Source organism: Pleurodeles waltl, chromosome 9, assembly GCF_031143425.1.
Source record: "Pleurodeles waltl isolate 20211129_DDA chromosome 9, aPleWal1.hap1.20221129, whole genome shotgun sequence".
Taxonomy (NCBI): domain Eukaryota; kingdom Metazoa; phylum Chordata; class Amphibia; order Caudata; family Salamandridae; genus Pleurodeles; species Pleurodeles waltl.
Window position 1 is genome coordinate 961,111,560 of NC_090448.1, and position 20,236 is coordinate 961,131,795.

General features: G+C 40.5%; 1 protein-coding gene across 2 annotated transcripts in view; it reads left to right on the top strand.

The window, feature by feature from the left end:
* The window catches only part of WDR20 (WD repeat domain 20), a 232,694-nt gene that overhangs the window by 192,719 nt on the left and 19,739 nt on the right, over positions 1-20,236 (top strand). The window contains exon 3 of one of the 2 annotated variants that reach the window (XM_069208351.1): positions 3,920-5,200. The exons of the other annotated variant lie outside the window; for it this stretch is intronic. Within the exon in view, the coding sequence (XP_069064452.1) occupies positions 3,920-5,200 (1,281 nt within the window). The remainder of the gene's footprint in view (positions 1-3,919; positions 5,201-20,236) is intronic. 2 annotated transcript variants of the gene reach the window in all.

The window sequence follows — 20,236 nt, forward strand, 5'->3', positions numbered from 1 at the left end:
CCAACATGAAAGACTGGTATGAGCAATACTGGGGGGTCATCTAAAAAGCCCCCAGAGCGCATGGAATCATGCCACCAATACTGGCGTTAGTATGGGGGCATGATTCAAAATTGTTGGATAACAAACGTGCCTAGGTTTGGAGTTACCGCTATGTAGCTGGACCACAGGTGACCAGTGGGTCGGTACATCGGTAAAATGGCTTCCCAGCACTTACGAAGTCCAGTGCATTGGAACTGGAGCTCATAGGGGCACCTCTGCTCATGCATGGGTGCCCTCACACCCAGGTACCTGCAAACCTACCCCCTGGGGTAGGAGGGCCTTCCACAGGGGTGACTTGTAGTGACCAGCATTGAAAGGGCTCATACACCTTTTCTCGCAGGCTGCAATGGCAGGCCTGCATGCATAGTTGGCATGGGCTCCCCTTGTTGTTATAATACATCCTGCAGCCCTTGGGGGACCCCTGGGGCATCAGTGCCTTGGGTACCTAAGTACCATATACAAATGACTTACAGGGGGACACAGTGTGCCACTTGTGGGGTGTAAAAGGTACCAAAGAAACCAAATTTGGAGAAGAGAGCACAATCACTGGGGTCCTGGTTATCAGGATCCCATTGAAGCCAGTCTAAACACACTGTTAGACTGGCAAAAAGTGGGGGTAACCATGCCAAAAAGACTTTCCTACATGGACGTGTAAGAGAAAACCAGAGTTTGAAAAGAGAATTATTGGTTTTGAAGGTTAAGGCAACAGACATGAACAAGATCATTGATCAAGCATTATCGTACATAAGAACAATGATTAAACAAACTTGACTTCAACACCATGGCCATATCATCCATCAGACGTTGATAAAGATTCATTTCCAGTGCCTGATTACCTTAAATGGTTCCTATGAGGACTTATGAATGGAGATCTAGAAAACACAAAGCTGTCCAAAAGGGTCACCTTACATATGCAATCATTCAGTCAGGATTTTATGTATGCAGTCACAAATGGCCAGCAGAAAACCCCCCAAGCAATTGTTGCTCCCATACCCCTTAAAAACGCAGACGGGCCGTGTCAAAATTATTCACACTCTAAACAGACTTAGTCATGGGATTTCATACTCATAACTGGAATAAAATGATTCCGCCTTGTGGCTTCAGAAACTTGCTGCTACCTTAAATGAACAAATTGTTCATCCAGCTGACATTTAGCCTTATGTCTTCACTAACTTAGCGTGGGATAACATTGATAGGGTGAACAGACTCAGACTGGTAAGTGGACAACTCATTATTAAGTCAACAGTATACCTGTGCGGGCCAAATTATTTGGACCACAACCTTTTAAAGCTCCTCTCGCAAGCATTGAGAAACAAAAGCAAAGAACATTGCCCACCACAAATACTGAAGAATTATTCAGGTATGTTTCTGGTGGAAGAGTTAGGCCTCAGCCATTGATGCCAAGTACTGAAGTCATGCCGGAATGTGTTACCCAATTGAAGCTTGCACAAAATAAGAATATAATCTGGGTTGTTACAAGACAAGAAGCAAGCCTTGTACAGATAACACCAAGTTGGACAGGATTGAACATCCATTCTAGAAACCTAGTTAGTGTATCACAGGATTCCATTGGCTACTTGCACACCATTAACGCCCCTGCAACTGAGTTGACAACGGTTTCTAAAATTTTGAAATGTTCAGAGCTGATAAGGGAATCACTGCATTTGGCGAAAATTGTAGTCATCATGGATTATGCTCCCTATGCAAAAGCAACTGGTGTCATGTGAAAGCATAAAGCAACGCACAACAGAATCCTTCTTCGAATGGGCACCTTTCACACCATCTACAATGTTGTGTTCATTCTTGGAAAACGCTTTCAAGGCGCTGGCCTTCATTGCTTTGAGGCAAGCATGATAGCAGGAGGATTCAATATCATCAGTACTAGAAGGTTGTATGTACAGTTGTGCATTTCGAGTACACAAGTGGATCTATGAAGCTATGTTGAGGCTGGCTTGGTTGAAATTTATACCCTGGGTGAAGAATTAAAGGACCAAACATTCAGGTAGTCTCCTGCTTTATTGAGGATGGTAATGACTTTGCAAAAGACCTATGCCAGCAGAGATTAGACGACCTCTTGAAAAATGCTGCCTTTGCCGAAGTAAAACAGCTTTGGGATGTATTCCTGGCATATGTTTGTCATGACAGTGGAAAACTCTCTTAAGAACTAATGGACAAATTGGAGCAATTCTTCTGCTTGCTGTATGCACCAATATCTTCAGTTCGTCACATGAATGACTTGAGAGATCACCTATTCTGCGCAAAGAATGGTGAGAGAGACTGTCATCAACTTCCGCCTTGCAGGAATGGTCTGAAGAAACATGCTGAACGTGGGAATTATCAAGCATCTATCAGCAAGAGATGTTTTCCGAATGATCCAGACCCCTAGTTCAATTGGGAGAGGGTGGAAGTTGGAAAAACACGAGGGAGCAGAGCAACTGATAGTGGACTGGATGAAGGGACAGCCAGCACCTCTGGCTGTGTTAGATCTGCTAGCTTGGACTGCATTAGGAACTTCAAACTGTCAATGTGTGTGTTGTCTAAATGACCTTAAGTGCACTGACGTGCAGACTACCTGCCTGTGAAAATCAGACCGATGCAGAGAATGATGACGCCTATTCAGAAGATGACGACGACGAATGTGAAAAATGAAATGGTGTTTGTCACTTATGACATACATTGCCTATGTAAGATGTGACAACTATTATTTAAAATTGTAAGTGAAATGATGCATAAAATCAGTCAATAAATGAAGAATACAAGTAAGTTTTATTATTTTTAAGGTCTATTTTGTTATTACAATTAATAAGCATAATTATCTTTTATATTGAATTTGACCAGTCATGTCAGGAATTAGTTATTTTTCCACATATTATGATGCATTTGAATGTTGTTTATAAAAAATATGGAAAACATTTTTTTTTTCAGTTATGGTTGCTAATCCAATAATATCAGACAAAAGGCAAAGAGTGATGACTTGCTATCACATATTTTCCATCTCTGGGCAACATCACCTTGCAAAAAAATCATATTAGAACACCCCCCCCCCCCCCCCCCCCCCCAAGTGGTACCAATGGCCTAAATTTGGGGTCCTGGCTCATGGCCTAAAGTGAGGTTTACTGACTACACTGCAATACGGAGTAGAGTTTTGCATTAAAATGACTTGCAAAACCTTGAAGGTTTTCTAAAAGCTGTTCTTGGCTGCTACAATGGTAAATCCACCTAAGAAAATGCTTTTGTGTTCTGACAGTTCGCTGTACCAGGTCCCATGTTGAAAGCTTCAGAGCAAAAACTGAGTTTTAAAGTTCCAGTCCTTTTAATTCTAGTTTTGTGAGATCTCTGAGGTCCAGAAAGGAAGCCATAGATCTTAAACAGTTTCCAATGGCGCCCCCTACACAGCAACCCAGTGTGAAGTATTTGCAGAAAGTCCCGAGGGGTGAGAAAGCATCCCTAGAGCAGGATAAGAAAAGAGCTATCAAACTTTTATTATATATCTTGTTCGAGCAGTCTGTATTTTCCGTTCACTCTGTGCCCGAAAGGGGTGTTGGGAATTGGCATTATACACATAGCTTTAAAAAGAGTTTAGGCTTTTTGTCCTCTTGCCTGCCATAGTAACAGAAAATTTAGGTTAATTCATAATCGTCGCTCTTTCCCGCCACCAAGTGTCTTGATACCGAATTATCCTGTTATAATTATCAATTCCAGTACATGAAGGAAAATTACATGGATTTCAGGGAGAAGCACCAAGGTCTAATCTTGCTCAATTGTTCCAGGACGTGGCACGTAACACCATGCCTACATAACCCTTTTTGTTCCATAACCGAAAGCAAACTCAAGTTTATAAAATGTTTCTAATTCGTGTTCTTTTTTCTTTTCTTCACAGAGATTAATAGACCAGTCCAGAGTGACCTGCGTGAAATGGGTGCCCGGTTCGGAAAGCCTTTTCCTTGTAGCTCATTCCAGTGGTAACATGTACTTGTACAATGTGGAACATAACTGTGGTACCACAGCCCCACACTACCAGCTACTAAAACAAGGAGATAGCTTTGCAGTTCATACTTGCAAGAGCAAATCCACACGAAACCCTCTGCTGAAATGGACAGTAGGAGAAGGAGCCCTAAATGAATTTGCTTTTTCTCCTGATGGCAAGTTCTTAGCATGTGTAAGTCAGGATGGGTTCCTTCGTGTGTTCAACTTTGATACAGTGGAGCTGCATGGGACAATGAAAAGCTACTTCGGAGGACTACTGTGTGTATGTTGGAGTCCAGATGGGAAATATATTGTGACTGGTGGAGAGGATGACTTGGTAACAGTTTGGTGTTTTGTAGACTGTAGGGTGATTGCTAGAGGCCATGGACATAAATCTTGGGTAAGTGTGGTGGCATTTGACCCATATACCACTAGTGTAGAAGAGAGCGACCCTATGGAATTCAGTGGCAGTGATGAGGATTTCCAAGACCTCATTAATTTTGGCAGAGATCGAGCAAATAGTACGCAATCTAGATTATCAAAAAGAAACTCTACAGACAGTCGTCCAGTAAGTGTAACATATAGGTTTGGCTCCGTAGGCCAAGACACACAACTCTGTTTATGGGACCTTACAGAAGATATTCTTTTCCCTCACCAGCCCCTTTCGAGAACAAGAACACATACAAACGTCATGAATGCCACGAGCCCCCAAGCAGGAAACATAGGAAATAACTCTGGAAGTAATGGAAACAATATTGTGACATCAGGAAACTCTGTACCACCGCCTCTTCCTCGTTCAAATAGCCTTCCCCATTCTGCTGTTTCTAGTGCTAGCAGCAAAAGCAGTGTGATGGAGGGTTCTATAGCTACTGGTGTTAGCAAATTTGCAACCCTTTCACTACATGATCGGAAAGAGCGACATCACGAAAAAGATCACAAGAGAAACCATAGCATGGGACATATATCTAGCAAAAGCAGTGACAAACTGAATCTAGTTACTAAAACCAAAACGGACCCAGCTAAAACTTTGGGAACTCCTCTGTGTCCCAGAATGGAAGACGTTCCTTTGTTAGAGCCTCTTATCTGTAAAAAGATAGCACATGAAAGGCTGACTGTGTTAATTTTTCTTGAAGACTGTATAGTCACTGCTTGTCAGGAGGGATTTATTTGCACATGGGCAAGGCCTGGTAAAGTGGTAAGTTTTAATCCTTAATGCTGCATCAAGAAATGAAACTTGAATAGCTAGTTTTCAGGAAAAAACTAATTCTGAATGCCGATTATAGTGACATTTCGTTATGCTTAATGTAAAAATATATATATTTTTCTTGGAGCCATAACTTTGGATACTGCATGACATATACTTTTGAAATCATTTGAAATTTTTCCTTGGTGTACAGTATGCTAACATATTATATTTTATATTTTGCGTAGAGTGCCAACCAAAGAGAGAATTAATATATCATAAGCATTGTATGTCTAAAGTATCAATTGGGGTTTTATCGAAGCTGAAATTAGTAGAAAAACCTGAGTTGAATAATCTATCACAATGATAGATATTGTGTGCTGCTAAATAAATTTAAAATCTCAATGTGTTTGTAAAAATGAAATCGTGAAAATCTGTGTGTAGGGTTTTTTCGAGGTGCATGTCACTAATACTTTCAGGGCATAACGAGAAACAGTAATGGTTGCAATCAGTTGAATGAGCTTTCCAGGATATGAGGACATTTGTAGTAGTATTTGCTCCCTCAAGGTTAAGTTATGTTCCTCTGGGCACATAAGCCAATTTTCAGTTTCTTCGGAAGCATGCAAATACGAAATTTGGCCTAATGAGCATTATTGCAGTTTCTGACAGCCCCAAATATTGGGGCAATCCAGAGATGAAGTGTCCGGATGAGCAGTCTATAAAATCCGGCATTATATTTATATTGACAGCCTGCCTATTGACATATCCTAATGAGTATTATCTGAGCCCTGCTTTCTTAGAACACTGGAGCAGAACAGGAGCAAACTGGGGGCGGCTGGAACTTGATAATTTTATTGTTCTCTAAGTTCTTGGGGATCCTTTTGCATGGACAATAAATAATAGAGCATTCACATATTAAGCCTTTTATTTGCTTTGCTTGTGAGCAGATTATTAAGGCATTGTCTTCTTGAAGACTTGGTGAGACGTATTTCAAGTCTTTAGATTTTCAACATTCGTACTTAACAGTTCCCACTTTTTACGTTTATTATTAGAAGTCCAAACTCCTGAGATTCTGCTTGGCGGTACGTTCAAAACGTGCGACCAGGGGAAGGGCGTTTTGTTGCTAAAATATATTGTTTTAAGCTAGTCAGTTATAATTAGTTTGACTCATTGGAAGTGTAGATTTGATTTTCAAACAAATGGATAAGATTGCTGCGGTGTCTGCCAACGGTACCATGGAGGGCAGAGTATATGACCTCTGCCTCTGTCCAGGTGGTGTAAGCCATGCAGTGGTTCTGCCGGCTTCCAGACTGTCCTCATTTTACTATCGCCTGAGCCTCCCCACTTTTGGTTAATAAAGTAGTGGAAATTGAATATCCAGTCTCTTGACTTTGCCTTAAAGTCCCAGTGAGTGCCAACTGAGATGGCAATGTTGATAATTAGTGATCGGATCGAGACCAACAATTTAATGGACAAGGCCCCTGAACAGCTGTTGGATGACAAATTACTTTCGATCATTCCTAGCGGAGCTGAACGTAACTCCTTTAACCTGTCGGTAACGAACCTTTGAAGTTAATAATATTTTTGTAGCATTAAAACATATATTTGAAACCTTGTTGAAGACATTGCAATGTAAAAGATGTCCTCAGATCGACATTAAGCTTTTTGGATAAAATATCCTCAAAATTGCACGTACACGTTTCTCTACGGAAGTCCTTGAAAATTCCAGATAAATGAATGAAGGAATCTCAATTGCTTTTTTAAATATAATGAATTGTTTGTTCTTAAACTATTTACGTTTTAAAGGATGTCACGAAGTGTTTAGTAATTATGAAGCAAGCGATTCTGAAAAATATGCCACAGCATAAACTACGTAATGCTGGCAAAATGTTTGGTGAATGATTTATTTTGATATGCCATCATTGCGTTAGTAAGAAAATGGTATGGCTATGCCAGGCGCATTTGGCAAACCATGCTTTTGAAGCTCGCTTGATTAGGCTTGCCCTAAATGCTAAGAACCTTCAATAACTTAGTATAAATCGTGGTAAAGACATTCTTCTCTATAAATAAGTCAGGAGTTATGTAAATCCACCAAAATAGAGCAGTTTAGATCGTTTATTTGTACTAGCTCCTCGCTGCCATTGTAGATTTCATGCCTGATGGGGTTTAAGATGCTTCAAGGCCTTACAAGTGAAGAAAAGTACTGTGCCATGACTGGCACCAGGAAGCTGCATGCTCATTTTAGCTTGCTTGAATACCTTACTAAGAAATAATTGGGGAATGGGGTGTACCCATTCAAACCACTCACCCGAATGTGTTGACATATGTCTAAATGTAAAATATAAATCAGAGTTATAACACTACTTTTAGCGCAACATGCCTTAAGCATGTGCAGTGCCGGCCTGCAATTTTCGGAGGGAGAGGGGTGGGTGGGACACACAGACAGGCACACTCGCACTCATTCATTCACACACACACACACACCTCCATTCACAACACTTATTATCAAATATTCAAACATGCAGGCATCAAACATTCTTTTTAATAACACACGAACACACACTTACCGTCAGCTCTGCTTCTGAGGTTTGGAACTTCCGCCTTCCCTTACTGGCAAACCTAAGGTCAGCTATTGAGGGAAGGCAGCAGTCCCAGCAGGTCACAGTGGGATGGGGTCAGTGAGACCGCTGACCCACTCTTAGATGACTGATTGACTATCGGCCCTTTGTGCTTCAGGCCCTAAGGACGGGCCGCGGCAATGCAGTGGGTCAGAATTAAATGGCCCTAGTAGGTTATAAGATCGAAACCTTTCTGGAAAATACAAAAAATTAGAAAGCAAGCTATAAAATAACGCTTTTGATTTTCATAGTTTTGGTAGAATTGCAATTTGCTTTGGATTTTTGTGTAATGCCCTTTAAATAATAATTTGAGTGAATGAAAGATTAGGAAAACTAGCGTGTACTCCTGTAAGAGTGCATTACAAATAAATACTAAAGAAGCAAATATCATATTACAGAAAGAATAAAAGCACATTTTGGTCTAGAAAATGATAGAATTATGGAGTGGAGATTAATTTAGTCTTCACAAAAGTCGCGAAACCTTCTTGCTTATTTTCTAACCCGTCTTGTGTTTTAAAAATGTTTTACTTGTTTCCACTCACTACTAACATTTTATTTTCATTTGGAACATTACCTTGGTAATGAACCTCTTGCAAATACTTTACCAGTGAAGTACCAGCCAAACCTAAATGATACTGCTATGTGAAATAGGACAGCCTTGCAGCATTATTAATTCATGTTATCCAGACTGCAAAACAAGCTTGTATGTGTGTTGGTATGTTATGTTTTTGGAATGCAACTCTGAGGTTGAATTTTACTTTAGTTTTCCATCTGTAATTCTAATGCCAGAAAAACAATATTTTGAAGCATTATTTAGTGCTGTTCAGCTCACAGTTTACCATCATCTGAATTCTGCCAGTGTGTTCAGGAACCTGATTACTAGTGCCTGCACATTTATCAAATATAGTTGCTTCATCAGCCACTCACCAGTTCTTCAGTACCAGTAATGCTAAGGTGCAAAAAACACATTACTTTATGGCTCTGCAATCTCCATCAGGGCTGGTTTCTTTTTCTTTCTTTGAGTTTTATTTTTTATTATTATTATTATTATTATTTTAAAGCTGTTGATTTGTGGTGGGGTCTCACATTGTTATTATAAGGACCTTTGAACAGTTTAGACGAAAATGACTGTTCTCAAGCATCTCTTGCCTAGACCTCCAACTCCTTGTTCCACAATTAGTTTTTGCTCCTCCACCTCAGTTCGATTTTGTTTGCTCACTAGTGAGGACCGAAAACAGATATTTTGTCAGCTCATTGAACCCCGCAATTTATTTTGTAGGTTTTCTTTTTTTTCCATGTTGAATGCTATAGAAAGCACTAGTGTATGCCACTGCCCCGTCATCCAGTTGAAGGGATGAATTTACTCACTTTGTAACACCTCCAGTAGTGTAATATTATCTTCTGGCACTGCTTGGGTCCACGCTCAGAACCTTTCTCCTGGCTTGGTTCAGAATATCTGAATTTGCGGGTTTGGACCTGTTCCTCCTATTCTAGTTTGGAAGCTAATTTTTTATATTTAGAATCCTGGGCAAAGATTTAGTGGACCCGTAGACCAATCTACAAATATCAACCTGGTTAACTAACTAAATTCTGCCAGTCATCCGGTAAAGGTACTTGCTTGTGTTTGTAAAGCGTTGAGTCTGAGTTGTGGTTCCTTAATGAACGTCTGGTCATGAAACTGCACCCAATTGTCTTATCAAAAGGAAAATAAATAGCTAATCAATGACTGAACATGGAGATTTCTAATGTTAGAATAGCAGTTAAGTTTCTCATGTACTGCTGTTTAGCAGGTTCAAGTTTACGCATGTCGATTACATGACGTCAAAGGTAATCTTTGGCAAAAAGTAAAGAAATGCCTCTGCCTATGATAACCATGAACCAGACCCATAAGGTATCACTGAACAACCTGCAGCACTATACGTGGATCTTGTACTTGGGTAGCGATAACATTGTTCACGTCCTTCTATGCACAGAATGTTTGTATGTGAGTGCTGTAGGGCATTATGCATCTCTTTACAGGCTTCTCAGAATCATTTGCCTGATACCCAAATCTGTCCGTTGTTAGCCAGACTGTTTCATTGTTTCACATGTACAAGATATAGTAGAATGTTGATGGCACACCCCTATTATGTTCTCGTTTAGGCCACGCTATAGTCACCTATTTAAAATATCAGTTTATTTGTCTTATAGACCTTTCCCTGCCATGAAGGCGCCGCTGCTCAAATGTAGTGGATTTCACGTTGCTAGACTACATATCCATAGTAGTGCTTATTTTCCATTGTCTGCGCTCAGGAGAATGTGTTCGTTTGTTTACCATCGAAAGTGACTTAAAGACTCTCTTCAGTCCATTGTGATGGCAAGGATCGACTAATAGCAATTCACCCCTCGTCCACTTGCAGGCTGTACTACATGCTTCTGCGGAAACAAGACATTTGATCATATTGCATACCTGTTATTTACTCCTCAATAGCTACCCATAAATGCCAGAGCTTTATTCACGACGGCCTGTATCTCCCACACAGCTGTACACACCACCCCTCAATAGCTGGCAGCAAAGCCTAGAATATCTGGCGTGTGCAGATGCTTTTGTGGCTCAGAACAGTGCTTTTATAATGGTCAGCATTCAAAATGAAACGCAAAAGGAAATTCTCTCTCCTAGGACTTTGAATCCAATTCTCTGGCTCCCTTCAAGAGTGAGCTGAAACATGTCCTCTTACAGAGTTTTTTAGGTTCGCTCCTAAGTAAACCATCACGGTTACTTTATTTTTCAGTGTCTCTGTACTTATTCTGTCAATTAAATTTAACTAGTACTCTACTTGTCACCTTCACTCTCGTCCCCTCTGTTCTCACACTTAATAGCCTAACCTGCCCCCTGCACTATTAGTACATTTCTCACGTCTTTATTTCATATTTGTGCTCTCATGCGTTTCAGGGCTTAGCATTACGTTTCTGTCCAAACATTTGCACCTCAGTTAGTTCAGCTGGATCTACCCAATCCCTGTCCGTTTTTAACTCGTATAAATGTTCGGTAATTTCCTTCTTATTCTTCCACAGTTCCTTCTTGCTTCCCTTCCTAAAGATTTTTTTATGACATTGACATTAACATAATTTAACTTTATTTTGTTTTTCTGTGAAAAACTGTAACCCACAGGAGCCACTGTTGTCGTAATAAAACTGCCTAAGCAAATCCTTCTTTACAGCACAGGAATGACTGACTCCTATCTGAAGCTGGCATTGCTCCTTGCTTTTGATAGTCTTCACTGAAAGATGCATGGTATTCCTCTTTCACTGCTTGTAGACACACACAGCCCAGGAATGTTGGCAATAAAGCTAATTTAGGAGGGGTGCCTGTGGTACTACTTTTATTTGTATTTTTATTCACAAGATGTCTTGTGGGTTCACGATTTCCTCTGATTGAGGTAAATGATAGTAACCGTGTGGCTACTATAGGAGTTGCTGCATATAGAGCATGGACAAAGGTTTTATTGGTACATTTCTTTGCTATCCCAGTGGAATTGAAAGACTTGTTACTTCTTAGTAGCTCTTTCCTTCTCGAATATAATTACCTGGGACGGCTTTAGGGTGGTGTGACTGGAGCAGCAGCATCAGGCGCTGTATAGAAATTCGCAGTTCATAAGTTACAGTCCTAAAATAGCACAGTGTCCTGTGAGCTGTCGTCAAAGACTACATACAGACTGTATGGTGTATATATCGGTAACAAAGTTATGTTTTTCCCCAGTTTTTTCTTAGCCTAATGCTGCTCAAAAGGATTAGTTTGAGTAGAAATACATTCTTCTTAGTAAAGCCAACCCCAACCGCCGTGGTAAATTTGAAATCCTAAATTCGTGCTTCCTCAGACGAAACTCTTTAAATATGCTACCTAGTAGTATGGATGACATGTGAATCCCACACCTTGTCATCCTCACTGTATTATGTAACATTTCCTTTAAACTAATTTTCACAAGTATTATTCGTTTCTCTGTGTTGTGTTTGATGTAAAGTGCTCAAACACCTTACACTGGTATGAGTAGTGTTATGTTACAAAATGGAATGCATGTGAGAGGGGCCATGGAAAGAAGATATAAGGGGCTCTTTGAAGTGTGATTGTGAGGGATTAAGTTGAGAAGGAATTAATTGGGGACGCAAAAAAAGATTGTCGCACCAGGTGTCACCAGTGCTAAAGCTGGCCCTGATAATTACTGTGATATAGTGGGTCTAGCTAAAGGTACAATTCTGGAAGACAGTTGACTGTACTCTTTGTACATGCATGACTATTATTTCCTGATGGCTGTTTACTAGGTGGACAGTTTGTTCAGAGAAGATTACTTGGCAATTAAATGCTCTCCAGTTCAGTGCAATTGTAAGTCTGTATTAAGGTTCTGGCAGCTGCTAACCACCTCCGAAATGCATGGCTAACTACATATCTCTTAACTGGTATGGCAGCTGATTGGGCTGTCTTCTCTCTTGAGGTTAACTGGAGATGAGGCAGAGGATAAAGCATTTCATTTTCTTTCAGGTTCGGCATGACGTACTTGTTTAGTTATTTGCAGTGCTTAATTTGTAAATTAAAACGTGACGGTCCCCAAAGCCCTCCTCTTAAACACTAGGCTGCTGCAGTTAAATGTGCAAGCACAGAATACCGAGGTAGCATACTCCTGAAGCCATATCAGGCTTCTTCAATCCATTTACAGCCATTCCCTGCCCCTTCAGTTCACTCTTGCAGCTTTCTGCTTTCTCCCATTGTGACGCTTTTTCGTTTTTCTCTTCCTCCGTCTTTCCCAAATGTGTCTTTTGCTCACAGTAAATGCTTGAGGCAGAAAAATAAGTGCCGGCACTCAAAAATAAGTGCCAGTGCTCCACACCGGAAACAACCAGCACAAATTAAGCACTGGTTATTTGGTTTTATATACTGTGACTGTGGATTGAGAAAAACCCGTTTTAGCGGTTTTAATCGTAGTCTCTATTGTTGGTTTAGCACCAGTGTACAGTGGGAATCACAATCTGCCTCGCTAGCTAGGGAGAATTGTGCAGTCTGGTCTGATCATCCACAGGTGTCTTCAGTCCGCATTGGGATCCTGTTATCTTATTTAGTTTCATTCCGTTCTGTTGGCCTTCTTTCCGCACCCATTTCATCACTGTTGAATGTAAATTGAAAGAACATGGTTATTATAAACTACAATTTACTCCTTGGCCGACGGCTTCATAGGTGCTCATAGGTATTTGCAAATTGTCAGCCTCTAAAGACTCATAAAAAACTTAATGAATGCCCGATCTCATGTCCTCAGTGTTTCAATTTCATTAAGTACTCTCCCACAAAAATCATTATAATGAATGTCCCTCTGTTGGAATGTGTCTAGGCCACCATAGAGGTCATCATCAGGTTATGAGAGAAACGTGCTGTTGTGGCCTAGGATTTGTGCGCTGTGAAGGCATCCTATTTTATGCTCTTTAAGGCCTGGAGGTTCCCTCCGAAGAGGCGCCTGTCAGTACACTTCCGTTTTTTAATCTGTTATATAGATCACATTTATTACGTCGTTATCTTTGTAGTATTCCGTTTATTGTAGAAAAGCGTTTAGTTGATGAGTTCCTTTCTGAACTGTAAAATCGCTTCATCTGAAGAACATCTGTGGTCTTTTCAGGTAGTTGATTTCCTGAAGGTCTATTTTTTGGGTTAAGGTCGACTGACTTTTCCGTTAGTATTCCAGCCTCAGCTTTACCAGAGCAAATGGGCACCCTGTGCATTGTTTGTTTTGCTCCTATAGTGTATTTCTTATGCACGCCCGCAGCTGTAGCAAGTATGGCTTGCCATCTTTGAAATTAAAGGAATTGAATGGAGAACATTTAGGCCATGCGTCTTTGTTTTTCTGATTCTCAATGTTTTGGTTGATCGAGCATACAGTGTTCAACTTTTTTTTTTTTTGTTGGACTTAATGGACATGTAAACTACTCCCCCCGTGACACTCGAGCTCTGTGGTTCTTGCTACTGAAAGATTTCAGGTGCTGGTAATCTGTAGGGCGATTGGGAAATGGAGAGTATTACCGTTACAGATAAGTAGTTTTTCTCCAGCATTAGTTCCTGAAAATAAGCCTTAATTCCGCGTTTCTTGCTTTTTGTAATGTCTTATTTTAGGTTTGTTCTTGCCTCCTAATTTGGATGCAGATTTTCAGAAGTGTACAGTACAGGCATACTTTATTCACATTGCTTTAGTAAATTGATACTTTTTCTATGGTAAAATAAGTTTATGACAAATACATAAATTGACTGAAATGTAAAACAGCCGAAAATATGACCCTGCTGCACGTTTCAAACTGTGGAGCAAAATCTTTCTTTACTGCCAAGTGTTGCCCACACTGTCCAAATAGTTTACTCTTACTACTTATTCAGCTTTGCATAGAACCGTAACACATGATGATACTTTAGATTTATAATGCAAAATTTCAATTGTTTCGGAGACATGAATTGTGCAGTACCAAAATATGAAAACTAAATTAGTCTGGCAAAAACATGTAACGCAGGTAAGTAGTTACAAAATTAAATCAACTATTTTTTTGTCAAAATGAGTGAATTGCACTTTGATGTAAATGCAGATTTCGTGTATTTATGTGCATACAAAATGATAGTCGACCTTGGTTTTATCAAATTTATATTACATTTACAGTGACCTCACTCACTTTGTAGAGGAAAAATGAATGTTTCTAGGGTTTGACTGATTGGAGGCGTTTGTTCAAGGGATTTTGCTCTTATTCTGTTGATTGATGGGGGAAAAAAAGCACTTAAAAGAAATATTATAATGAATACAAATTAAACGACTTTTCGATGTTAAAAACTCATGAACATGATTTATGTAATTTGTTTGTGTGAGAATGAGTAATGCTTACTTAAAAGCCAGCAGGCTCTGTTTTTTTTTTTCACGGAATCAACTGATTCAATGAACCGTATACCTCCCCCTCCCACCACCCAACTGCAGTTAAAAAAAAAAAAGTTTTGATACATTCTCGACCGTAAACTTGTTTTGCTTTTACTCTTGCTTTACGCAACAGATTGACCGTTTTCCAAAGTGTTTTATGAACTTGATGTTTGAAATGAATTGTCTTGTGTTACTTGTGCAGATGATGACATGACAAACGTTTTACATTGATTGGTCAGCTATATTCAACACACCATTAGTAAATCTTATAACATGCCTTGTTATGATGTAATGGCCGAAAGCCCAACTGATTACTCTATGAAATGTTCATTAGTTGTTTATTGGTGGAGGCTGACCCTGACAGACCCTAATGTCACATAGGGCACAACTTAGGTGTTAAATAGCTTTTTTGTTCCACTCTAGAAGCAGGATCCATGACCGCTGGCCGGGGTTCACATATTGACTTGTTGGACACCATTTAACACCTTTTCGTATCCTTTATCTCGTGTAACTTCTTAAGGGTTTTGAGTTTTTCCTCTGCAGCCACAATGTCCCCATTGTTTGTGGACTGCCCATTGTATGTTTAAAAAAAAATCAAGGAAAGACTTTGACGTGGATGGAAATCTCTGCTTCCTGGTAATTCTACTTTTCAGGAATGTCTTTTCTGGCAAAACATGGCCAGAAGGACTTTCAGAGAACATGAAATAAATAAACCTTAAAATACCAATTTACATGGAGGAGCACACAGTGTTCAAGATATTAGTGTAAGTTGCTCTTCCTGTTCACCAGTGTGTTGTTTGGAGAAAAGGCATATCTTTCCAATACCTTCCAAGAGGATACTACCATAGGAAACAGAATGATACATTGCGCAATCCATAAAAAAGGGAAGGCCTCATGGAAAGCTTTGAAAAAGAAGTACATAATTATTCCGCTTCCACTATAGGAACTCCTACATACTATACTGGACCTGGGTCCAAGGCGCATTTCTGGCACACCACAAAACCAGAATTTTCTCAAAGACCACCATAGGCATGGGGTATTACATCACTTCGGAATTGCCTGGGAAACAGATTACTCCAAATGTGTCGGAAAGTTTCACCCATCTATTCCACTGGGAGGAGCCTATGAAATTCAATATTCCTTTGCAAGTGCCCTCATCAGATCTACAGTCATCTTTGAAAATCCAAAAAAACCTTTTGTTCCATAATAATCTACAATAGCAGCCCACCAGAGCAAGACCACATGATACTAAAGTTCCTAAAATTAATAATCTTTCATCTAAGTATATGAATAGTATGCGACTAGAGTGACAGAACTAAGTCAGGCCTCATGATTGTTCGCTCTGGGATAAACCATTCTTATTCTCCAAAGACTTGCCACTTGACTTCTGGCAAAGATTGTCTGCTAGCATGGAAGATTTTACGGCTCATGTATATTTCCTCAGCTTTCCTTTATAACATCATTGTGGTTGTGACTTGCACAGTTTCCATCTTTAACCCTTTTTTCAGCCCTCTAGTCACCATTCACCTCAGTACCAACATGACCCTTTGTATCATCACAAGAAGATTTTAAGAGGAAGAAGAGCCCTGATTAAATCAACCTTAGTACGGAAACCTTCCACAACATCCAAACAAAGGCAGCCTCCCCTACACCCTCCATTTACCTCCCCAACCCCCATTAAAGCCTTCTTACCCACTTCGTGCAGGAATGGGGATTATTGTGGAAAAACCTGGAAAAAAACAAATTGTTGAGCTGTCACTATGCTTTCAGGTTCAAGTCACTGCCTCTGCCAATTCCACTTAGAGGATTCAAGCAGTACCACCTCAAATATCAGTACACTCCTTGTAGACACTTCTGCTGGTACTGCAATCATGGGTCAGGACTTCAGTGCAACTAGGTGCAAGCACATTTGGTTATTCCTCTACATACATCTAGAGACACACTATTTCGTGAATGGTCTCTGGCCATGGGACTCTGATGTCTGAAGGAAGTGGCATCACTCAGATAAAGCCTACACATTCCACTCAACCATCAATCAATCCTCGTCAAGCATTGACATCTTTCTTTCAGCTGCACATCTACACTGGGTGCAAGATAAACAAAACCTGCCCAATGCATTTTTGTTCACTCCCCTGTGGAATTAATGCTGGACCATGTTCTTTATCCAGTACAAGTGTTCTGGTGTTTAAACACTGGATGGTTACTGTATGGTAACTTCTCAGACTGTCAGAGAGGAAACCAAGCTCTTCTTTGAAATACTCGATCAGTGCCCTAACTCTGCATCCTCTGGGGAGCATTAAAGAGGTGTAATCGCAGGGAGTGCTAGGTCCTTTAAAAAAAAAAAAACTGCAATACGTGAGAGAGGCAAATAAAAATAGCCTTGGAAACTATTTGACTCACTTGACTGGTCATCCTTTTGGCAGGTCCTGGTTAAAATGAACTGTGGCATTAAGTTCATTGTATGAGTATGTCGTCTCTATGCAGGTCAGTGGGCAACTGTCTAATCCTTTACCTATTGAGAGGGGCACCCACCAGGGATGCCCTATATCATTCCTATTTGCTCTTATCATGAAGCTTTTGCACTGTAGGTTGGAAATGGTGGTCTGGTGTAAATATTCCAGGATGTGAGGAATAGAAGATTTTTTTTTTTTTCCTTGTACGCAGATGATATATGCTACTGTACATTGGGTATTCTCAGTAGACAGGAAAAAGTCTGGCAGCAAACTACGGAATGGCCTCTGGTCTCCGAATCAGTCTGGATAAAACTATACTTGTACCTCTGCAGTGGAAAGTATGGAATGTCACACAGATCAAAATAAAACATGCCCCATTTAATAACTTGAGTATCTATCCTATTGATAACCTAGCATTGTGCCGGGAACTCAATCTGACATTGCTACTAACTAAGCTTGGGAAAGATACTGACACATGGAGTACCCTCCCTAATTCGACGTTGGAGTGAGCGTCTCTTATATTTAAATAAATAAATAAAAATCCTCCATGTTTTTATATACAGTGCAAAATTACTCAATATGAATTCTTGTGCATTTCTTCATTCAGGTCATGGCCATAAGAAGATCATGTATATGGGGCGATGAGGTCCCCCTGGATAGCATGGGGTAAATGTGTACAATCTTATGATGGCAATCTTGAATGGCAGATGTGAAGCTATATTACTAGGCCTGCCTTTTTCTTCGGGTTGATGACTGTTGATTGGGGTGATCCTCTGCACAATTAAAGCTAGTTTCAGTTGAGCGCACTTCAGCATTAAACCTTTTATATGAATGAAGGATCGCTGAATCGTTACCATCATCTACCATTTCTTGAAACCGGGAGAGCCATGCTGTGATGGATTGCGTGGCACAATAGACTTATTGGTGAAATGCCACAATGGTATACCAACGTTTACAAAAAAAAGTGATGGATGAAATGCTTTAATTTATCTCAGTCACTGGTAATTACTCGTGCTGTATCCAAGTCCATTGTTATTTTGCACACCATGTCACCTCAGTTTAGACCCAACCATATGCCAATCAGTCTTGACCCTGCTCCAGTAGGAACAGTCCAACACGAACTGTCAGGCCAGGTCCTTTTCTTGTACCCGGTTGCTGGAGGTAGCGGCACAAATGAGGCGGCACGTAGTCAACACAAGTGTATGCTGATTGGATTATGCTGTTTAAATGCAAGAAAAGGACATTTTCCATTATTGACTGAGTCAGAAACCTTCACTGAACTCTGTGACAGAGGGATATATAGATGTGCGCAACTAACAGAAATGAGCACAAAAGTACAGCCCTTATAGCTTAGATTCTACGGACTGGGCTAATTACTTACCACCAACTGTTGATAAATAAGCAAGGTCTGCTGGACAGGCATTTGGAGATACTTTGTTACAGTTGAGCATAGGAATGCTATTCACTCAGATGTAATTTGTGCAAAAGTGTGATGTGACATTGGTTGTCTGTTCTATACTATGTTTGTCTAATCTGAAAACCAACTTGAGTTATAAAAATAAGTCACTTTTCTGCTAGAAAAAGGTGTAGCAGATGTTTAGATAATTGTCTGGAAAAAAAAGAGTCCATCTCAGTAGGAGTCTTCATATGTTATCCACGTCTGAACTCTTGTGGCGTAATCCATGAAGAGCAATGTAGTGGTCATCCAGACATGCAGCCCTGTGTTGATGCAGTCTGTAAACAAATATGGAGATAAAAATTGAAGTTTCTCTCAAAGGATTCTGAGAGGCACTGGTTAATTGCCAGAAATGTCAATTGGAAGATGGTACCCCTTGTAGCAGTACGAATTGTGCAGCAGAATCTTGCAGCATAATTATGTCAGACTACCACACATCTCTTTTGATCAAATCAAATCTTCAGGTTGGTTGTGGGAAAACCTGTAGGTAGACCTGTTTGAGGTATTAAAAAAATGCCACAACATTTCACATAGGTACCGCTAACTTTGATCAGAGAATGTTCTTTTGTCCACTGACCAGAGACATTACCAGATATTTTGCTTGCAATGCAGTTTCGACCAAGGTTGACCTTCACACTGACACAAGCCAGAATAGGTATGTTTCTTAATTCCACCACTAGAGTGGCTTGTTATGGATGGTTCATAGACTTGCTTCACCTGTTGAAACATCCATAAAAAAGATTGCCTTACAAGTGGGACCTGCGGTCCAGCTAGAATTGTGCACTACACACTAGTTTTTGACCTCAACATCTTGGCCCCTGGATTCATACAGTACTATAATTTAAATACTAGCTTTCACAAACTACCTATAAGCAACAAGGCTTCCAATGGGGATATCTTGCATGCTAACAAATATGGCGGTGCTGATTTTGGTCTATTGAATGAGAAACCTCCACCTGACGAAGTGCTAGAAAAACAATGTATCCTAGCTCTCACCTAGAGAAATACTGGTCTCTTTAAAAATCGACTGTAAGGAAATGCCTCCTTGGCATGGTTGCCCCCTGACTTTTTGCCTTTGCTGATGCTATGTTTACAATTGAAAGTGTGCTGAGGCCTGCTAACCAGGTCCCAGCACCAGTGTTCTTTCCCTAACCTGTACTTTTGTATCCACAATTGGCAGACCCTGGCATCCAGATAAGTCCCTTGTACCTGGTACTCCTAGTACCAAGGGCCCTGATGCCAAGGAAGGTCTCTAAGGGCTGCAGCATGTCTTATGCCACCCTGGGGACCTCTCACTCAGCACAGACACACTGCTTGCCAGCTTGTGTGTGCTAGTGAGGACAAAACGAGTAAGTCGACATGGCACTCCCCTCAGGGTGCCATGCCAGCCTCTCACTGCCTATGCAGTATAGGTAAGACACCCCTCTAGCAGGCCTTACAGCCCTAAGGTAGGGTGCACTATACCATAGGTGAGGGTACCAGTGCATGAGCATGGTACCCCTACAGTGTCTAAACAAAACCTTAGACATTGTAAGTGCAGGGTAGCCATAAGAGTATATGGTCTGGGAGTCTGTCAAACACGAACTCCACAGCACCATAATGGCTACACTGAA